This window comes from Azolla caroliniana, unplaced genomic scaffold (genome assembly GCF_043228905.1).
Source record: "Azolla caroliniana isolate FFs.n. ecotype wild unplaced genomic scaffold, voAzoCaro1.0.p SCAF_1, whole genome shotgun sequence".
NCBI classification, from domain to species: Eukaryota; Viridiplantae; Streptophyta; class Polypodiopsida; order Salviniales; family Salviniaceae; genus Azolla; species Azolla caroliniana.
Window position 1 is genome coordinate 12,705,391 of NW_028230436.1, and position 22,809 is coordinate 12,728,199.

At 37.1% G+C, this 22,809-nt stretch overlaps 2 protein-coding genes across 7 annotated transcripts; both read left to right on the plus strand.

Annotated features, from left to right (window-relative positions):
* Positions 1–1,509: 1,509 nt before the first annotated feature.
* LOC147869025 (uncharacterized) lies at positions 1,510–4,031 on the plus strand. Its single transcript, XM_087325929.1, has 4 exons — positions 1,510–1,809; positions 2,277–2,814; positions 3,102–3,183; positions 3,582–4,031. The coding sequence occupies exons 2-4, from the start codon at positions 2,324–2,326 to the stop codon at positions 3,774–3,776; spliced, it is 768 nt and encodes a 255-aa protein (XP_087182055.1). The 5' UTR covers positions 1,510–1,809; positions 2,277–2,323; the 3' UTR covers positions 3,777–4,031.
* A 7,736-nt stretch (positions 4,032–11,767) lies between these two features.
* On the plus strand, positions 11,768–21,191 carry LOC147869026 (aspartic proteinase-like protein 1). 6 transcript variants are annotated; one of them, XM_087325964.1, is made up of 11 exons: positions 12,155–12,293; positions 14,772–14,907; positions 15,004–15,137; positions 17,104–17,345; positions 17,796–18,023; positions 18,196–18,334; positions 18,407–18,477; positions 18,611–18,710; positions 19,514–19,574; positions 19,890–19,961; positions 20,798–21,191. In XM_087325964.1, the coding sequence occupies exons 2-11, from the start codon at positions 14,850–14,852 to the stop codon at positions 21,007–21,009; spliced, it is 1,317 nt and encodes a 438-aa protein (XP_087182090.1). In that variant the 5' UTR covers positions 12,155–12,293; positions 14,772–14,849; the 3' UTR covers positions 21,010–21,191. The 6 variants fall into 6 exon arrangements, 5 of the variants coding, with proteins under 5 accessions (XP_087182070.1, XP_087182078.1, XP_087182062.1 ...); XM_087325973.1 differs by lacking the exon at positions 12,155–12,293 and adding an exon at positions 14,553–14,607; XM_087325944.1 differs by lacking the exon at positions 15,004–15,137 and having other exon boundaries at positions 11,768–12,293; positions 17,104–17,339.
* The last annotated feature ends 1,618 nt before the right edge of the window (positions 21,192–22,809 follow it).

The following is a 22,809-nucleotide window of genomic DNA, read 5'->3' on the forward strand; positions in this document are numbered from 1 at the left end:
CTATTGAGATCATGGCAATGACAGGGTTCTCTAATACATGCTTAAGGTTAAAAAAATCCCTCACATTGACTTCCTACAGTTGGACATAAAGCAAGTAAAAAGCCTCAAAAGACGCATAAAAGCCAATTTTGGAGCTCCAAAACCAGAGCATTGTATGAAGAAATGGTTTGAAAAATGGGATACATAACATTTGTTTTATGATGCATCAATAGATTTGTTTGTGAATGAGGCTTTTTACAATGCCCATGTGTTATGGCATCAAATCATGTTTAATGCATTATGTGACATCATATGTTGGCAATGCACCAAACTATGAAAAAACCATCTTCTTCTTTGAACAAGAGAACCACACTGATTGATACATGCTAGAGTAAATCCCTTTATATCATCCACAACATTGCTTATATATTACTAAGGCCACATTCCCCTTGATGAGGTGGGGCTTTGGGGCCGTGTGGAGACTCATCATCAATGTGTATTAGTTTGAGAGTATCAATCGTTGATGCAATGCTTTGACCACATTCAAGTTTTCTTTTCACATAATGTCATTCTGGTCCACTCCCTACTTTGATTCCTTTCACAATCACAATGTGCACTATCAATTTCAAAGTTTATTAGTAAAATTCTTGAATATCAAGACAAGTACTCAATTTGACACACGTAGGTTGTACAACAATTTCACTTTTATTCCCACAGAATGTTTTACCTTTGAGGATGATAATAAAACCAATACCAATCCATTTATATAACATATTTATGATGATGTTGTCTCTTGTCGATTGATTGAAAGAAGTTCATGGAGTTATTACTTTATGTCAATGTGCAACATTTTAACATGAAATGTCCCTCATCCTCAATCTCATGTTGTCCATAAACAATTCTCTTTAGCTAAGGCATTCCATATACAATTAATTCTCTTTAGTTTGGTGCAACATGAGAATTGTATGTATGTACTGTGTACATATAGGGGAGAGAAAGCAAAAGCAAAAAAGCAAAAAAGCAAAAGGCGATGGCGAGAAGACTTCATTGCTTGCAGGAAATTGAAGAGAAAAGAATGAAGACTGAAGCAGTTGCGACTTTTTCAGGAGGATATTGATTTTCTTCACAAGAAGCCTCAACAAGTTAACGCTCCATTTCTGCTCGTGAGTGGAGAACCCTGTTTCATCCATCTCCCCAACGGTATCTATACTTCCTTCCTTCTTCTCTGCTGAAATCTGTGTCTAAATCCAAACACATACACTCTTTTTCTGTATACACATACATGGAAGTGATTGTTGACAGTGTCGGTGGATGTGAAGTTGCATATTTTTGCATCACGGATGTTCATGCATAACTGCATTTTGCTGCTTTTTCTCCCCCATACATACATACATACATACATACATACATACATATATACATACACAACATACATGTTGCTTCAGGTTTTCATACACATCATGTGACCAGTCAGAGACGCCTTTTTTCTGTGATATCATACCTAATATCATGTGTGGTGATCGTCCAAGTCTTCTCAGAGAATAAAATGATGGCTAGAGTGCCCAGTGGAAGTTCTATACTCACATCACCAGCTGTATCCACTAAGTGCGGAGATGCGGAAAAATGGCTATATTACCACCACAATTCTAACATCGTCAGAGTCGAGAGTCTTAATGCTAATCATAGAAATCAGTGTGCTTCTACTACTAATCAAACACAATCATCTCATGCTCCGAACAATCCTTGAAAATCATTTCACTTAGAATTATACCCCTATTCATTCCCCTACGGTTCAGCGTCAATTCATAAGGAGTTTCGCAAAACCTGCAGGTAATAATTATGGATTGCTCATTCTAGTTATTAGTAGCATACGTATATTTGTTAATGATACAATGTACACAGATGTGCTTATAGCACAAAGGAAGTACATGTTTGTGTCAGCTAGCATCAAAAGTCTGTGGATGGTTTGTCATAAGATCTATATATGTATGTATGTATGTATGTATGTATGTATGTATGTATGTATGTATGTATGTATGTATGTATGTATGTGTGTGTGTGTCAGTCATAAGAAGTATATGTATGAGTTGGTCATGCAAAGTATATGTACTATTGTACTTGATAGCCATAGAAGTATATGTAGGTGCCTGCCTAGTCATAAGAAGCATATGGATGTGTTTACTCAGAAGAAGTATCTGGTTGCATTAGTAGTAAGAAGTATATGGATGCATTAGTGACTAGCCATAAGAAGTATTATGGATGTGTAACTGTATCATTGTGTAATTTTTTTTTGGTAGTTGATTGGAATGAAGATATTGCAGACCAAAATGAGGTTTTTGCCAAGATGCCGACAGAAGGGCAATCAGATTTGACAAAAGATGCAGGTACCGAAGTGTCGCCTGCAACATCCAAAAGAGACATGGGTACTCGAATGACCCCATTGTCAAGTTCTTGTTCTTCTCCTATTAGAAATAGCTCACCCCCACGCCACAATACACCAGTCAAAATTAGACGGAATAGCGATGTGATGAAAAAGGATAATAGTAGTAGTCGTAACAATATTCCGATTCTTGACAGTAGAGATCACCACCTCAATCATGTTGAGATCTCGGAGGGTTGTCACATGTCTAAGCTAGATCTTGTAGACCCTTGTGGAAGCAAAGTGTCCTTGCAATCCTGTGATGAGAAAGACTCCGTGCATAGTTCAATGAATGTAACCACTGAGGAGAATCAGCATGCAGTGGAAGAAGGCATAAACATGTTGGGATCATTCACTCTTCTGGAGACCCGGACTGCAGCATGGGAGGAAGCAGAACAAGCAAAATGTGTCGCTAAGTGGGTTCTCTTTCTTTTTTCATCGATAGTGCGGTTTTTGGTTGTTTTAGTCATCGAACTATGTGATAATGAACAATCCATTCATTGTAGTCATTCCATCAGGGAGAATGATAGAGCAAGAGGGATTTCTCTTCTTTTTTTGATTGATTTTATCTTCAATGTTTTACACCTTTTCTTTTTGCAGGTGTAACCTTCATTTTCTTCTTAATCAATCTACCCTTTTTTCATGACATTTTATCTATTCGTTAACAAATAGGAAATGTGATGTTCGATTATAATTTTATCAGGTATAACCAAGAACAAGCTCGAATTGAGGCATGGGAAACCCTCCAAAGGGCTAGAGCAGAAGCAAAGTTGAAGAGGCTGGAGGTAAAATGGACTAATGTGGAAATCCATCAAATTTAAGTGAAAGAAAAATCTAAATGAAACAAGAAACACTTTGATGCTTGAATAAACTCAATTCATAAGCCAAAGCGAAAATCAACCAAATTCGTTGAATGGGACAACCATTACTTCAATTCATAAAATGGGATCAATTTTCATTTTCATTCCAATACATAAATGAAACAACAATCAACCCTATCCATCAATGACAGTACCATAAATCCATCTATGCACAAAAATACAGAGAAATTAACAACAATCAGCTCAATTCATAGAATGGAGCAAACGAACAATCCATTCATAAAATGAAAACAGTTTGTTTGTTTGGAAATCACCAATGTTGAATTAATTTAACCAAGTTATCCAAACTGTCTTGTTTAAAGGTAAAGTTGGAAAAGCTTAGAGCAAAAGCCATTGAGAAGGTTTCAAGGAAGGTAGCATCTTTGGAGAGGCATGCCAACCAAAAGAGAGTTGTGGCTGAGTCCAAGCAAGCTCGCCACATGAGCAATTTGAGGGCGAGGAAATCTAATCTCCATACATTGTTTCCATGTAGTAACTTCTACAAATGGTCAACTTGACGACACATCTGCATTAATGGTACGACCTAACCTCCCTAAGAACCGTCAGAACATGGAAGGACTCAATATGTAGTATATATACACTTTGATATAGCATCCCAATAATATTCTTTTTCTAGACTTCCAAGAGGGCTTTGGCCAAAAAGTTTGTATCTTCATCACTTGTGGATCCCATTTCAATCTTTAGGTTATCATAAAGTATGTTGCCACTTGTTCTATTGATGCATTTAATAGTATTTATCTCATTTTTCTTCACGAATGTGATGCATCTCACATCAAATTTGGAGTAATGGATATCTTGGCTTTTCTCAATTATCAAGAAAATAACAAAATGAACATATTCTGTATTCTAAAGTTCTGTAAAACATTTTTTCCTATAATTCAAATTGGTACTCTCCTTGTCTGATGAGTACCCACCTAACTCTGGGAACATGAGTTAATGTTCTCTCCCCCCTTCCTCTCTCTATGAATCTCATGGGAAGCCAGCAAAAATATCCAAAAGATGCATAAAAGCAAAATTTTGTGTCCGATTGGATGCAAGATATGGAAAAATGGTTTGGTAGATGGGATACAACACACTTGCTTCATGATAAGTCACTAGATTCCTCTGTAAATGAGTTCTTTTTGCAATTCCAATGTATCATGACATGGAAAAATGTGGAGGCTCACACTTCACACATTACACAAGTTGAACCTAACTACAAAACCATATTCTTCACTGAACAGGGAAACCGTACACATCAATGCATGTTAGAACCCATCTTGTTGTCTGTCATCTGAACCATTGCTTCTATGCGCCTTAGCTCACACACATTGAAATGTGAAAAGGGGTGTTGGGGCACAAGTGATGAGAATGGTCAACTATGAGCACTTTGCTTAAAACAAGTTTGAGAGTTTGAGTATCACACTTTGATATAATGCTCTACATTTGATCATATTTGACTATCCTTTCAACACATCTTCGACCAAACCGAATCCTTGCGCGAATTTCTCTCACATTCACAATGTGCACTCTCAATTGCAAAATTCATTAGTAAAGTTCTTGAACATTAAGAGCTGCTACTCATTTTTACGTATATATTACGTGACATATAATATTTTTGGCCTCATTGGTCATATTTGACCTCCTAAGATGATAATAGAATCTAGGGAAAAGTACCAGGATACCCTTGGAAATTCATCTATTTACCAGAATGCCCCTGGAAGTTCCAAATTTACCAAACTACCCCTATGTCCAAAAAATTACACTTTATAAAGTAATTATACACTCAAATCTTTGGTAAATAGGGCTAGTTCAGGTCCATTTCTTCCATCTTTGGTAAATAGAGCTTGAAGATGTGAGTGTATAATTACTTTATAAAGTGTAATTTTTTGGACATAGGGGTAGTTTGGTAAATTTGGAACTTCTAGGGGCATTCTGGTAAATAGACGAACTTCCAAGGGTATCCTGGTACTTTTCCCTAGAATCTATCAATGCATATTTTGGGTTGAACACATTCACAAGTTTGAGTATCAAACTATAATATAATGCTTGTAGCCTTTGGTTACATCAAGTTTTCTCTCCACATATTATCAATTTGGTTCAATTCATAGACACATTTCTCTTCATGAAAATATTAATAAAATTCTTGAACATCAAGAGGCTCTAATCGACGTTGCATACTATGTAAAAACATTTCATATTTGGTCTTATAAATCATATTTGACCTCAAAAGATTATAATAAAAACTCTTATGCAATCATTTAATTGACATGGGGATCAACTTTGTTGCTATAATTTAGTGATCTTTTTTCTTGTAAATAATAATTTAGTAATATCTTATTTGACCATACCCATAACAACTTTATAGTTGTGTACGTTGTGCATATGTATGAATATGCAAACACTTACTTACATAACTATTAACAACTATATATATGAGAGATTAACTTTGAATATAACTCGAATTGATTTATTTATTGCTCCCCAATGTATATCTTTATGTGAATGTATTTTTCCACATGAAACGCATATGTAACATTACTACTTCTGCATGATTATTGCTAGATACACATTTAAAGGTTAAAAGAAAATGTGTGGTTGTCATACATGTCCATATATGTTAAAGTATATATATTCATTTATGCATTATAATGTATATACATATACCCATCAAGTTTATAAGTTGCTCGCAAAAATTGTGGCACGTCGTTTAACACCGCTTCTCCCTCAACTCATTCATCCGTCCCAGACAGGGTTCGTTAGAAATCGGAGCATCCTAGACAACCTCTTCTCATTCTGGGAAGCAGTAGCCCTTGCCAAGCGTACCAACAACAAGGTAGCGATGGTGCTACTAGATTTTACGAAAGCATATGACAGGGTATGTTGGAACTTTCTAGAAAGTGTGATGGGGAAACTCGGCTTTCAAGAGACATGGATCAAAGGCATTGCAGGACTTTATAGGAACGGCAGTAGTTGTGTTTCACTGGTAGGTGAAAGGGGCCCCTTTTTCCAAATATCCCGATCTGTACGACAAGGATGCCCACTAGCTCCATCCTTATTTCTATTATATGCTGAAGCACTCTCTTGCTTTCTCAACTCGCAACATCTCAACCTACGTGGTCTTCTCATACCTCATTCTCACCAAAGCATCATGGATATAGAATTTGCGGATGACACAACGGTCTACCTGCAAGGGGACTTGGAAAACCTCCAAAAGCTAGAAAGTGGGCTAGCCGTATTTTGCAAGAGATCCAATGCCCTAATCAATTGGCACAAATCCTGTGCAATATGGCTTTCTCATGAAACACATCCGGTGTGGCACCTACATCCCGCTTTCAAATGGATCAATCAAGGAGCGAGCACCAAATATTTGGGTTTCCAAATTAGTTTCAACATACCGCCGAAGACTATGATTGCACCCGTTATCCATTCCATTCGACAAAAGTTGATACATTGGAGCTCGAAAAAACTGTCGCTAGTGGGTCACATCATAGTGGCAAACCAAGTACTACTTGCAACAGCATGGTACATTCTATTAGACTGGACAATCTCCAAGGAAAGTATACATTAGATTCAACAACTGGTCCGCAACTACATTTGGTCTAGTAAGGAAGACCATGTAACTCGCGCCAAGGTGGCATGGTCTATACTCACAGTACCTAAGTCGAGAGGGGGATTGGGGCTTATTTATCCCCTTTCACAATCAAAAGCCTTACTTGCCAAATTTGTGGTGCGAGGACTCCAACTAGGAAATGACTATTGGAAAATGTTACTGTGGTTACGTTTCGCTTACTTTAGGCCACGAAAAGGGGTCAATTGGGCCCCCCAAACAAGATGGATTCTAAACATGGATCTCAAACCTAGTTTCTCCCGCCAATTGGAGGATAGATTCAGTGCATCCATGTGGAAGGCATGGTTTGACATTAGACGAGGGCTTAAGTGTGATCAATCGAGTTCCGAACCTGCCTGGCTCAGTCAACGTATCTTATGGAACCCATGTATCAAGGATGAATCTAATCAACTGCTAGGATCACGTAAGGGGTTGTCATGGAAATACATTGCAGAAGGTCCAGGAAAAAGTATAGAATGTTGGTGACGGTTTATGTCATTGACACTACAAGATCAAGCCAACATACTCCATGGAATCATGGGCGGATAGACTATGAGATCGGAAATCATTAACGCTCTACTGATTATGGAAACTGCTACTCAAAGGACAACAATGGAGAAATGGATAGGCCACAAGGAGGAAGGATCTCTGATCCGGAGAGGTAGGGGATCACCAGACAGGATTGAAGGCTCTGAATTGCGAGACACTGAGACACCAACACAGAATAATGCAATTTGAGTACTTGTGTATATTGGTCATAAATGGATTGTAGATTCTGATCCGATCAAAGTACAACCCAATTGGCACATATGTACTCATGAAAACACATGGCTACGTAAGGTCGGTTGGGACCCTTTGCAATGGACATGGCGTGATCCTTACGCAAGACAAGGAAGTAAACCCATCACTTTCATCCAATTCACAACTAGATTGGGTTGCCACATTCTAGCTGCTCAAACCGCCCAAGAGCCGGTTGTTGCGAAGGTCTGGCACACATTTCAAGTTCCTCCCACAATTATCACCAAGTTTTGGCAGAAAATCTTGAATCAACAACATGTGAGGCGAATTACCATGTTCCAATGACTATTAATACATAAGTTCCTACCGGTGGGAGCATGGCAACGTGGGAACCTTAGCTCTCCTAATTGTGTAGAGTGCCCAAATGCAGTAGAATCAAACGACACGTTGTGTGGGAATGCCCAACGTCCCATCGAATATGATGGGGGGTTGGCCACTTGTTGCAATTATGCCAAGTGCAAGGCTCAATCAATTGGGGAAATATATGTTGGCTATCATGGCAAACCCCAATTGGCATATACGAGCATCAGGAGGAGGGGATGACGTTGGTGATAAATGCACAAGAGGTTTTTTTCTCCACCAACGGCAATGTCCACTCAACTCCTCTTAATGACAAATATCAAGTTGTGTTGGAATTGGTCAGCCAAATAACTCTTTGGATTCTATGGAAACAATGGTGTAGACGGGTCTTCTCCAACCAAACCGCGCATCCAACAAGGTTACTACAAGAGATATGGAGTGAAATTGTAACCACTCTAAAGAGCCAATATGATGGCCTCAAGGGCGGCTCCAATGGAGTTGAAAGACAACGAATAGCCTTCATCCAACAATGGTTGTCCTCTCCCTTTCTTGAGTCAGTGGGCATCCACATAAGATGGAACTATCACGTCCCTACAAGGATTTGTACATAATCGTCTCATTTGTAAAATTTTATAACAAGAGATATGAAGTGAAATTGTAGCCACTCTAAAGAGCCAATACAAGAGATATGGAGTGAAATTGTAGCCACTCTAAAGAGCCAATATGATGGCCTCAAGGGCGGCTCCGATGGAGTTGAAAGACAACGAATAGCCTTCATCCAACAATGGTTGTCCTCTCCCTTTCTTGAGTCAGTGGGCATCCACATAAGATGGAACTATCGCGTCCCTACAGGGATTTGTACATAATCGTCTCATTTGTAAAATTTTATAACTAATGGAAGGAGTTTTTTTTGGAATATATATATATACCCATCAAAAGTATATATACCTATCAACATTAATGTACCTCTTGGACCCCTCTTGTTCATGCCTTGGTATGTCACGACTCACACCCATCACCTTTTTTGAAATGGTAGTCAGCCCTTTAGTCTCTCACTCCTTCTCCATTTATAAATAAAATAAGCAAATCAATACCTTCTTGTAGGACGGAATATTTCTCCTAATAAGGAAAGAATATCATTCATCACTAGAGCAAAATACTAGCCCTTATTGGCCATCCCCTCTTAATTTGAGGCACCCAAAGGGCAACATGGAAAAGAAGAGAATTAACGTGATTTTCGGATGGTATAATGACGAAAAGGAGAGAAAGCAACAAGTTCATGATAAGATCATGGCACAATATGATCAAAGGACATTATGTGTAAAAGTTTTCCTAAAACAATTCTCATGCTAAAATAGTTTGAACATAATAATAATAACATGTTAAGCTAAGTGTTTCTAGATGAAGACTTTACATTAGATAGAGAATATAATAACATCATGGCAAAATCCAAAGATTGTCATTGCTCGTTTCTTTCTTAATGTGCTTATTCAAATGAATAGGTGTCTCCATTGGTTATGCACACTATAAGATAAATCAATGGTTTTAGCATTCAATTTTGCTCCTAATCAAGCACTTACAACTTCATGTGAAGGTTCATTTAATGTTGTAGCCTACGTTATCAATGTGTTTGAAAAACAATTTTTTGAGTATACAAGTGTTTAACGGAATCTCATGAATTTGACAAGTAGGGTGTATACAGAGATTTGCAATTGTTGCATGAAATGGTTGATTGACTCACTAAAGACCAAATCGTCCACATTCAATGGTAAAGGAGAGTATATTCTATATACTAACATTACCTATACATTTTCGTTCTAAATTTGTCCTTAGTTATTCTTTTTTCTCTTGCTCATTGTCGGAGGAATTTGCAAACTTTTGTTTACAATTTCAAATGATTTTCTCCTACAAACTCTCGTTTTTTAAAAGGTTTTCATCCCTTTTATTCTATCTTCCTCTTCTCTTTGTAGAAAGTTTTGTTTACTTTGATTTGCAAATTGTGAATCTCTATTTTACGAATATGTATAATTGTAAGAGAAGCTCATGTTAGAATAATTCATATAAATCCTTTTCAACACAAACATGTCCCGATCCACCTTTGTAATGAGTAATTTTTCCCATTAACAATCGAAATAGTGACCGTCGCACTTAGACCATGAACAATAGGGGGTCTCAATCTTATCAAAATATTTCAATGAGGCATATAAGATTGGGATACATCCTCGGGAAAACAGTAGTATTGTTCAACCTTTGCAACTTTAGAAAATGAAGCCATCTTTTAGAAGTGATTTGTTAGTGCGCGTGATCTCAAATAAAAATATTTGTGAGGCCATTTTCTAGGATCACATTGTTAATGTGTATGATCTCAAGCAATAAATAATGTGGAGAGAACATTTCTAGGAGCACATTGTTAGTGTGCATGATCTCAAGCAATAAATAATGTGGACAGAATATTTAATTGATGTAGCATTATATTGTTGCCCATTTCCATAGCCTCTTCATATTTATAGCTCGAGATCGTGCTAAAAGCATTTGTAATGCCACCAAAGTACATAGAAAATGCCAAACCTAAGGTAGAGAAAGCTAATCAATGAAGCTATATAACTTAGGAGAAACATGTGATTGTGAACTATCTCAATCTTAAAATAGATTGCCAACCAAAAAGATTGCACATCTTCAAGCGTTGGTATTCATGCATTGGTTTCAATCCTCAATAATTGCACATGCATATGAAGATACATGTTTTCTCATATATTATCATATATCTGGTAACAAGGATGACACATCATGGCAACCACGATAAACAAAAAGATGAAACGTGCCAATACCACATGCATTTATGCACTTTGGCCAAATCATCACGTTAAAAGTGTCTCGAGCTAACAGTCATGTATATCTAAGAAATTGCAAGACTTTGCTTCAAGTTGTAGGAAATGTGAACAAACATGATATCGACAATTATCTAATCTTTGTGCATGGTTGGGGTTATAAAGTTATCAAGGGTACAAAGGTTGTGGTTATAAGCTAGGTATATGGGGCTCATAAAGTAAGTGCCTCTGGAAGCCTTTATCAACTAGAGCTACTAAAGGCAAGTTGGCAAAGGTGAAGCTCTATTCTCCGATTGTCGTGATGAACCAACCAATTACTACCATGAAAGTATAAGTACTACATGACAACCCTTCTCCAATTTTTGAAGCATTACTTCTTTGTCTCTAGGACATGACCAATCGATTTCTCTCTACCTTTTCAATGGAGGCCTCGAGTAATCACTCACCTTCTTCACGGACAATCATACCGCATTATGATATGCTAGAGCAAGGCATCGTATGCTTGCGTGTGGGGGGATAATGTGTGGCACCCAATCCACATCCACATAACACTTGTCTTTTGTATGTGTGTGTATGTATAAATAATATGAACCATATGTACCATACGCACATTCACATTCTAGAATGTTTAATCATTCGAGTATGGTAAACACCCTCGAAGTATGATAAATACCATACTTTTGTATTCATTATTTATTATGAGGTAAAAAAAAATTTAAGGTAAAAAGTGCAAAAGAAAAATGAAAACATACGCGTTCGTGTGCATGCGTATGAAAACGAATGTTTTCCAATGCATTCGAGTATATTGCGTACTATGTTAAACAGTATACTGTATCACGATTCACAACAGTATGTATATGAAAAGGAGGAATAAATCAATAACGAATGAATGGATGCCATTCTCTTTCTGAGGTAGCTTCCAGAGGGATTGCACACATTAATGAACACATGTCAAGGGGTCTCAGAGCAGCTGTCTGAACCCCCTAACTCTTCTATTTAGAGTCTGGGAGAAAGAAGAAGCCAGGAAGGGAGAAGAAGAGGAAACTAAAACTGAAACTGAAACACAAGCAAACGAAAATGCAGTGTACTCTGGTTTTACAGCTCTTGTTGATTGTGTTCTTCACTTCCCACATTGGTCCGAGGTCCAGGGCAAACCCTAACAACTGCCTTGATCTGGGAATGAAGATTTTCCATAGGTTCTCTGTGAGAGGGAGAGACTTGTTTTTGAGCAATGAGATTAAAGTTAATTCAGGATTAAATGAACAATTGGAATCTCAAAGGATTAGGGTTAATTCAGGATTAAATGAAGTCGAAGAATCTCAAAGGATTTGGATTAAGTCAGGATTAAATGAAGAGGAATATTCTGGAAGAAAGGATTTGTACCGGTTTCTTCATAGCCAAGATCGGCGTAGGCTTGTTGGCAACAACAAAACCCAGAATAACGTGCTCCAGTTTTCATCAGGAAATGAAACCATGGATTATGGAAATTTTTTTGGATGGTGAGCTTGCTTCATTCTGTTTTTTCTTAGTTGGATGGATGATGATGCCATGTATGATGTGATGGATGATGATAATGATGTGTGCTTCAAACCTGGAATCTTTCATGTGCACATAGCCTATAGAAACCATAGCTTTTAATGGCTTGAGTCCATTGATAAGAAATAAGTGCAAACACAAGATGGAATGAATCAAGATGAGATAGAAGGGGATAGGGAAGCGAAAGAGGGAGAGGGAGAATTTTAATGTCCATGGAAGACAGATTGTGATCTATGAGATGGGGCCTAGCGCATGGCAATGAGAGGGAGAGATCTTTTTTACCTCCACAGAGGATAAGAGGGAGACAGATTGTGATCTTTGAGACGGAGCCTAGTGCATGGCGAGAATCAATCTTGGGCTCTTTCAATTTTAGGACTTTTGATGCTATGATGTAAACCACCAAACCAACAGCCAAGTGAACCAAATATGTTTTAGAATCTCTTTGGAGCCCCCTAAATAAAATGCTTTAGGGTCAAAAATAATTTGTTGTATTAAAGTGTGAGTTGAACGCTTCTGAGCCAGTTTATACTGCCCAAGTGATCGAAATATGTTCTAGAATCTCTTCAGAGAGTCATAAGGAGAAAGAGGCCTTTATAAATGTATAAATTGAGAACTCTTGGACCTTTATAAACAACAGCCTCCCACTTAAAAGGGCCAAGGAGGGTCCTTTAAGCTATGTTTCTCCCTCTAGCTGAAGAGGATGTTGATGTTTTGCCTTTGAAAGACACTTAGTGAGAGCATTTGCAAGTTCTGATTTTGAGCAATCAGATGAGTTCATCTTCTATCACCTCCCCAATGAAGTGACATTTAACATCAATGTGCTCAATTCTTGCATGAAAGATGGAATTTGTCACCAATCATATGGTAGTATAGCTATCACAATATAGGATTGGCATATTCAGCCTTGGTTGTAGATAATGCAACAATGTTTTGCAACATGGAATACTGTGAAACTGCACCACCAGCAATTGTAAATTTAAAGACACATCTGCTAGCGGATTTGCATGTATCCACATCATATTCCATATATGAGTCACAAAATCCATGCAAGTCTGGACTGTTTCCATAATGTAGACGTTTACCTTTTGTCCCTGTTAAAATCTCTCATAATTGGCTTGATGGCTTCCCAATGTGGCTTACCAGGCTTAACCATGAGCCTGCGGACAACTCCCATTGCATATGCAATGTTTGGTCTTGTGCCAACCATGTCGTACATCATAGAACCACAAGCTGAAGAGTATGGTTCAGCCTTCATTGAATTGACTGGTTTGTCATCTTTTGGGCAGTCCATTTTGCTCATCCTGGCAAGGTAAAGCAGCGGCCACTGTCTATCTTGCTCGATCCTCAAATCCAAAATAGATTCAGCCGGGCCTAAATCTTTCACGGAAAGGCTGATTTTAGTTGTTCTCTAAGTGCATTAAGAGTACTTTTGTTTTTACCAGAAATAAGCAATCTACATATAGCCTCAACGATGGGCCTGCAAAGGCAATGATCTGCACCAACTCCCTCTAAACCTAGTTGAGAACATGAAAGCATCAAGCATTTTGTAGCGCTGTCTAGAAGCTTGTTTCAGCCCATCTAGACTCCTCTTGAGTTTGCACACTAAATATTCCTTAACACGAATTGCAAACCCATCTAGGTGTTTCATACTTAACTTTTCTTCAATGTCACCCTGCAAGATGGTAGTCTTTACATCCATCTCGTAAAGGTTCCATTCAAGAGCTTGAAGTGGGAACCAAAAAAGTCTGCAAGATGGTCATTTCAGACTCCAGGGGTGAATAGCTCTTGAAAGTCAACCCCTTTTACATTGTCATAGCATTTAGCAACCAGCCTTCCTTTGTACTTGGGTTTTCCATCCACAGTCTTGATTCTATGCACCCACTAACTAGGAATGACATTCTTACTCTTGGGCAATTCTACCAAATCCCAACTATCATTTCCATGCAAAGCTTTTATTTCCTCTTGCATTGCAAGCTCCTACTTATTATTCTTTATATTATCTGTTATTTACAACCCTATTTTCAGCATTTTTCATTAGCTGCTCATGAACTTCTAACAGCTACCCATCATCTTCGGGTAACATTACCGTGGGCTCATCATGATTTTCAGCTGTTTGTGATTCCACATGACACTGACATTGGTTTTGCTAAAATGTGGACTTTCAGTTGTGTTTCTGAGAGGCACAAACAAGATTCGAGCAGCTTACTCTCATTGCAGACAATATGACCTTTTTGTAAACAAATACAAAAGTGACAAAAGAATCTTGCCAAAATAAATGTAACCACATAAGAGTACATTAATGAGACCCCATAAAAAGTACATTAATGAAACCACATAAAAGTACATGGATGAAACAACATAAAAAAAGTACATTAATGCGATCAAAGAATCTCATTATCTATACATGTAACAAGAACTAACTTCCCCTTGTTTCAAATCAGGTTACACTACACTGTGATTGATGTGGGCACACCCAACACATCATTTCTGGTTGCTCTGGATACAGGAAGTGACCAGCTATGGATACCATGCCAGTGCAAACAATGTGCATCTACCTCCAATGTAAGCCAACTCCTGGTAAGATTCTTAAACATTCCTATTACAACCAAGAACTCGTTCACAATAAGTCTTATAATACAGTTTTTTAGCAATGATTCCCACATTGTGGATTAGGATCAAAGAATATGTACCACATACGATACGCCAAAATGTGTATAGATAATAATTATGAAGGATATGGTTGGATTGGTATGGATGTATGTAAGTACAGAAAGCAATACAGTTCGAACCCCACAGAAATACTGCAGGTCGTATATCATACAGCATCCTAAAAGTGTATTACAGAAATATCTATCATATCTAATATCCAAAATACGGAAGATAAGAGTAACTGAAGCCATAAATATTGTACATATAATGGGTATGCAAAACATGAGAGAGACATTTTAGTGTCTGCTCGAGGCCATAATCAGCCAATGAGACAATCATGATTACAAATAAGGGTGAGTTAGGTTATCCATTCTGAAACAGAAATAAAAACTCTAGGTTTCCTAAACATTCATGATAAGAATCTTAGGTGGAACGAGTTTGGAGATGAGTTACAGGCATTAAGTGCATAACTTATATGTGTGGCTTGAGTAGCAGCAATGGTATATGGCATTTGAGGCTCATTGGTGCAGTGGAGTGAGACAATGTTTTTGAATCTCAAGCAAGATTTGGCCAATGTGTTGTAGGTCAGCATTCTCCATCATTAGTCTAATGTTGATGAAGTCTCAATGGAGTGTGGCATACTTCTCGTGGATATGCTTGTGATCTGTGCACCTGCACAAAATGTTCCTCGCCTCTAGATTTCTCCATCACACAATTTGCAAAGTCTTTTGATGTGGTTCAAATCTATCGCTTACAGAGTTTTCATTCATCTTGCCATGATACGTGGTTCCGTTCATGATGTTTAAGAGGTATATGGTATTGGAAGGGTGGCATGTTCAGTTTTTGCCATTTCCTTTGATGCTTCAAATGCCTTACGTGTGATTTTTTGAGGTGGGATGGTTCAGACCCGATTAATGAGGTTCACTGTTTGGACAAATGCTTCTACCATCATGAGGGGGGTGAATAATTCAGCTCAATTAATCATTTGTGGGGTTGAGGCGTTGCCACATATCATCTGGGACAGCATCATGACTTGTGGAAGCTCTGGTTTTGTCCATAAGTACATGGAGAGGCCTAGGCCACATACAGCACACTACTGGATGAGTTGATTCTTGGCTGCCTGGGTCATAAAGAAGCGCTCAATTATGCTTGTAAACATGAATCCTAGATAGAGATAGGAATCGGCAGCTTCCACTTGCCCTCATTATAAAGTGAAGACAGCTTCTTGATGAATTGTCATGGATGTGTGGAAGATCATAGCCGTAGTCTTTCCTTGGTTTATTGTGAGCCCTTTTTGGCTGCAAAAACATCATCGAGCATTGAGAGAACATGTGGTAGACCTGCATGAGGTTCAGAAACCGAGAGTTTATAGAAGAATATGGACAGGTGTAATTAATATGTTGAATCTCTCACACTCTCCACGTATGATGTAATCTGCTACCTTGAGTGCGTGGAGTTGTCGGAGATGTTCTCTTCATACAGTATCAAAGGTCCTGCAGAAATCTACAAAGCATCCATACAATCGTTTCTTTTGTGGATTTAGTTGGTTCATCAAGCAGCGTAATGGAAGGATGTGATCAATAGTAGAGAAGGCTCTTCTAAATCCTGCTTGTCCTGAGGCTTGTACCTCAACAACCTCATCAGAAGTGTTGAGTTCTGGTTCAAGCACCGGTCCGTGAAGTTTGGGGAGTGTGGGGCCAATCATGGTGGTCCAATGTCTCCATGGTTGTAGGGGGTCTCATGAGTTATGGAGAGGCACGATCATGTGCATGGCCCATGTGTTGGGAAGGGCCCTATTGAACAAGTGTGTGAGGATAGGGGCAAGTTTGCTCACTGTATATATGATGAGCTCACCTTGTAGTCCTGTGTCTCTAATGGTTGTGGCATGGGGTGTTGGTGAGGAGAGAGAGAGTGAGAAAGAGAACAAATTGAGTTAAGTAGCTAATCACCAAAAATTGAAGTAGTGAAATCGACACCATATGTTTCTTCCATACCAAAGGCTATATATTGTACTCTAAACCTTTTTCATGTCCAACAAAGCTTCTTGATTCCTCGCCTCTTACTACATGCGAAATGATGTTTTACAGGGGGTTTGAGATATTATGTCGCATTGTTTCTATGCAGAATATGCCATTGCAACCTTACAACCCTTCTACATCAAACACAAGCAAGCAAATAACTTGTGGAAGTAGTTTATGCTATTCTTTAACTTCATGTGCAAACGAGAGTGATGATTGCGGGTATACTCTCGAATATCTTTCGGATAACACGTCGTCATCTGGAGTTCTGTTCGAAGATGTGATTCATCTGGCCTCTACGACTACAGGAAAACATGGTGGCTCCATAGAATTTCCATTTGTGTTTGGGTATGTCTTTGTCATTGAATTGAAATTCTCTTAAGATTTCTATATTATCACTTTTTCTTTGAATGCATGGGGTTATCCATTTTTCCCTACCTTTGTGTTTCAGTATGTCTTTTTCATTGAAAATTTCAAGATTTTTATGGATACAAATAATAATTATGAATACAAGTGTGGAGTTCGTTCCTCTAATGTGCAGTACGCCTTTTTTAATCGGATTTTTGAAGTATGCCATTTTATTTGTTCCAGTATTGGAGTAGCCTGTTTCATTTAGATTTTCTAAGTGTTCCTATGAAGGGCTAGATACTCATTACACCCGTATGTTAAGAATTGTATAGATATTATTATATGAATTCATGTATTCTTTATTCTTGAATTGTTGGCGATCCTCATGTTTTAATAGAAGTGCAGGAAACCATATTCATCAATTGTTGACAATCCTTATGCTTTTTATAGATGTGCACAAAACCAATCAGGAGCTTTTCTTAGTGGTGCGGCTCCAAATGGTCTTCTTGGATTAGGATTCGGGGAGATTTCGCTCCCAAGTTCTCTCGCAAGATCAGGATTAATAACAAATTCATTCTCTATGTGCTTCCAAGATGATGGTTCTGGAAGGATTTTCTTCGGAGATACAGGAACGCCTTCCCAACAAACAACACCTTTATTACTACTAAATACCACACAGTTCAGTAAAAAAACAGAAATATCAGATCTTAGTCTTTATTTGATGATTATTTTCTCATGTAGTAATTTTGCATTTGAATGAAAGTATTTTAGCATTTATTGGATCTTTGTTTCTCAATTTTATTTTTGTTTTATTAATTAAAATAGTTTTTTATTGGCCTTTCTATGACAGTTTGCCCTATGTTGTGGGATTGGATAAGATTGCTGTGGGGAACAATATCTTCAGCCAATCAAGTGTTCAAATTATCGTAGACACTGGAACTTCCTTCACATACTTTCCGCCCAAAGTGTACTCTACACTAACCACTGAAGTAAGGAAGCTCTAGTCTCTTATGTCATAAATTCGGACTTTCTATTATTAATCTTCTCAAATTCATGACAAGTTCGATGGGCAAGTGCAACTAGAAAGGGCTGTTTTCACCGATGTCCCATGGGAATATTGCTACAAGTTGAGGTTGGTATCTATGTCGCCAATGAAATGATGGGTCAACATTTATGTATGCTCATAGCAAGCATGATATCGTTTCCTCTTTGGCCTTTTCGTTTTCTTCCCTTTTGAACATTCATTTTTTATACGACATTGACAGTGTTAATGATGATCTGGTGCTTCCGGCAATCTCTATGGTCTTTCAAGGAGGCGGCAACTTTTCCGTTGTTTCACCCCTTGTGGGGATTCCTAATGTGAATGTACGTATAATTAGTAAAACTTTTGATGATACATATAAATGTATCACATACACATGCATCCATATAAACACGATATCAATTGAACATGTATTAATCTCATGCATTTACACATACAAATATAATACACATTTATTTTAACAATTTGTTTTGTATGCACAAACACTTAGGCTTGTGCATTGATTTCTCTATCACACATACACATGTTTACAGTAACATTTTGTTTTAGCATGCATAAAGACTTTCGTTTTGGAATGCATCCAAACATATTTCTTATAGCATGCACACTGATAACAATCGGCAACGGTTTGGTTTGGTTTGGTTTGAGAGGGTCCAAACCGTTTAAATTTTTTGAAACCTAAACAAAACCGAACCGTTAAACATTTTTCAAACCATAAAAACCGTGGTTTCGTGGTTCGGTTTTGGTTTTCAACATAGGTCAAATTTTTAATTTTTTAAAATTTATAATATTTCATTTTTTAAAATTTTTAAGATGTTCTTAAAATGTGAAAATAAGGTCTAAAAATGAAAAGATTGTTTAAAAACAATTTTAAAATTTTTAAAATTTTTAAAATAATAATAATAATAAACCGTTAAACCGTTTAAACCTCGGTTACGCGGTTCGGTTCGGTTCAAACCGAACCGTTTCTGATTGTTACACACTGACAACACATGCTAAAGACCATGCATTAATCTCCCCTCAATTGATATATACAAATTTAAAATGTTCATAAAAAACATGTTTTTTTTTAATTCTTTGCTTATTGATAGTTTTTTAAAACATTTGAATATTTTGTATATGCTAGGATAGTGCTCTCGATGGCTTTTGCTTGGCAATATTTGAAAGCAATATCGCAATCCTTGGGCGTATGTTCTTACTATTGACTATGCATGAAATTTTATGTAAAGAGTTATCGATATGCTTATGCATAGGAAATGATGAGGATCATATATGTGAGTAACTAAAGCATGATCATGATTAACAGAAGAATCTCTAGAGATCAAATCCCATCGATCATAATTCCTCAAAACCAAAACGAATCCATCCACTTGCAAATTGTCCTATTTATAATCTTAATATTAAATTGTGATCCAATTTATGTTTGTGCACACAAGAGAAAATGTGATAAAGTTTTGTGCTTAGCATATAAGAGGAAATGCTAACCTTTGTACTACTCACAGAGAATTTCATGACGGGATATCAATTGGTGTTTAATCGAGAGGATATGGAGTTGGGATGGTCCCCGTCAAATTGTGAGTGTGCTTGTTTTCAATAAAATTTAAAATGGTCTAGAACAAGACAAAATCATTAATTACAATGCACACATGGCAGCAAGCAATTGTGTATATAGATAGTAAAGGAAAAAAACCGTGCACATGGTAGCAAGCAACCATACATATAGATAGTAAAGGAAAAAATGCACACATGTAGCAAGTGACCATGTATATAGATAGTAAGGGAAAATTTGCACCAAGAAACCATGTATATGGATAGTATGGGAAAAACTCTTTTAATACTCCCCGATTTTTCACAAAATCGCTAATTCCAATGCAAGCATGGTTGGAAAACTTTTTAATACTCCTCGATTATTGACAAAATCATTAATTAGAATGAATGCATGGTAGCAAGCAACCATGTATATAGATCATAAAGGGAAAACCTCTTTAATACTCCCCAATTTTTGACAAAATCATTAATTACAATGCACGCATGGTAGCAAACAACTATGTATATAGATAGTAAAGGAAAAGACTCTTTAATACTCCCCAAATTTTCTTTATCTCCCAAAATTCCCTAGGTTTCCATTATTCATTTGTCCTTGGTCAACGTCGTTTGAAGCAGTTATATAGCCAATTCTTGCTTTTTGGGGTTTTGACCAAGGGTATTTAAGAAAATAACATGCACGTTGGGCCAATCCTAGTCGTATTTGAATATGGTTCCTTGTTAATAAATTCAAATTGGAATGCAAACATGTTTGCTATCAATATCTTTAGAGGCAATGAATTCATTGAAATCTCTTCTTCTTTTATGAGGACCTGAGAAGGTATCCATGAAGCTTTTTTCTTACATGATAACATCTTTTTGATAGGTTATAAATTGGAGGAAAATGAGATCTTCGTGCCATCACCTTCTCCTAGTGTTCGTCAACCTGTTGCCAATGCACCGTCTCCATTTGTGCCTCCTGGTGTTCACTCGATACCACCGGTGGTTGCATCCTCGCACATCTATAGTGCTTCCTTTCACAACATAATATTCATCGTTTCACTTGTACTCAACAATCTAATGCCATACATACAATGAGAAACTTAAAATTATGTGTATACCACACCTTAGCTCTATAATTGCATTATTGATATAGTACATGGAGTATTGTAGATTACAATACTTAGTGCTTCCACCATGGTATTGCAAAGATGTATTTTCGTACTTGTATTTTATAAGAAAAAATTCGCCATAATCTAATTATCTACTTGAGTTTTCCAGCCTGGCATTTTTAATGTTTGTGCCATGGGACAATGTTGCTTCATTTGATAGATTGGTTTCATTTGTATGCTTTCCATGAACAAGAGGGAGCATGTTTGCATGTGCAGTGTTTTCACATAGAGAGTTTTTACTACATATTAAACCCCATCTTAGGAAGTAGTCACATCTGAGATGATATGTTTATTTGGTCCTGTAGGTTTGAATTGGCCTCCTCGTGGATGATAAGAAAACTCTTCTATATTATTCTATAGTAATGAACATAATATAGAAACACACGTTGAAGTACTATAAGGTTGTTGTAATGAACTATCATGTTTGAACATGATGATTGGCTTGGATGACAAGAATGTGTTGTTTTTGCTTGTACTCTACTTTATCCTTGAGGACCTCTTGAACACATAGCTAGCTAAAGTGATATGGGTCTCTTCACCTCTTTCACCAATTATCCATATAGGGGCCGCCCATTTAGTGTGAAGTATGCTAAGCATTAGTCCATATTGGATTTGGAATACCGAAAATGGTTAATGTTATCTAAAGTGTTCTTCATGGTGGTGGTAGAGATTATTGATTAAAGCTTTCTTACATTAATAGAAAATCTTCAACATAAACACACTTTGGAATCTATCCTTGATTGATTGCAACAGTTGTGAGGTTTCTTCATGCAAATATTATTGACCTAGATTTGTAAGATGTGTGCTTGAAATTCAACCAATGTGACTCCATTAGTTGAGTGGGTGAACACCAAATAGGAGAAATAAAGAGATCTATTCAATCATTGAAATTGAGATTACCAAGTAGATATTTTCATGCCCTTGATTGAATGGGATTGGACGTTGGATTTTGTGCATCCATATGTTGTATTTGGAGGAATTCCAACTTTAATAATAAATAGTTGTGATGAAGCAGAACTCCACGTTAAGTAGCAAATTTTAAAGATATTATTGTGGCAATTCAATAAAAGATCAATGTTTGTCATAATAATATTTTTACAACTTTGAATAGGATGTTCTCTTTTGCTATTATTTGCAATATAGTATTGGAATTTCGAATAACCTGTATTTTTGTTTGATTGTGTAAACTTAGTCCATCATGCATGTGTTCAATGATTGTTTCGAATGAACACAAAATCTACCATCTCAATGCAACAAGAGAATGAGGCTTCTAAATATAGATATGTATTCCATGCATAAGTGTAAACTCATTTGGGTCAAGTGGGCAAAACATAGGAAATCTAATGATAGCATAACCTAATATTGAGCAACCAAACATGCATGCTTGAGTAATATATGTCATTGTGAGTTCTTCCCAAAAATATTTGTCAATGAGAAATTGCACAAATATTTTCAAAGAGTAACATAAAGTGCAAATTAATGTTCCTATGACTAACACATCAAAAGATCACATCTAAACTATACATTCTACGCAATTAAACCCTAAACCCTAAACATGGAGAACAAACATGTGGGCTATTTAGTGTAAGATAAATAAGTGGTGTAGTCCATATGGAAGTAAGTAATGTCTAAAGTTGTGTATTGTATGTCATTTTAACTAATGGAGTATATTCTTCTTTTGGAAAAAAAAAATCTAAAGACTTCACAAGTTAAAACTTGGATAATA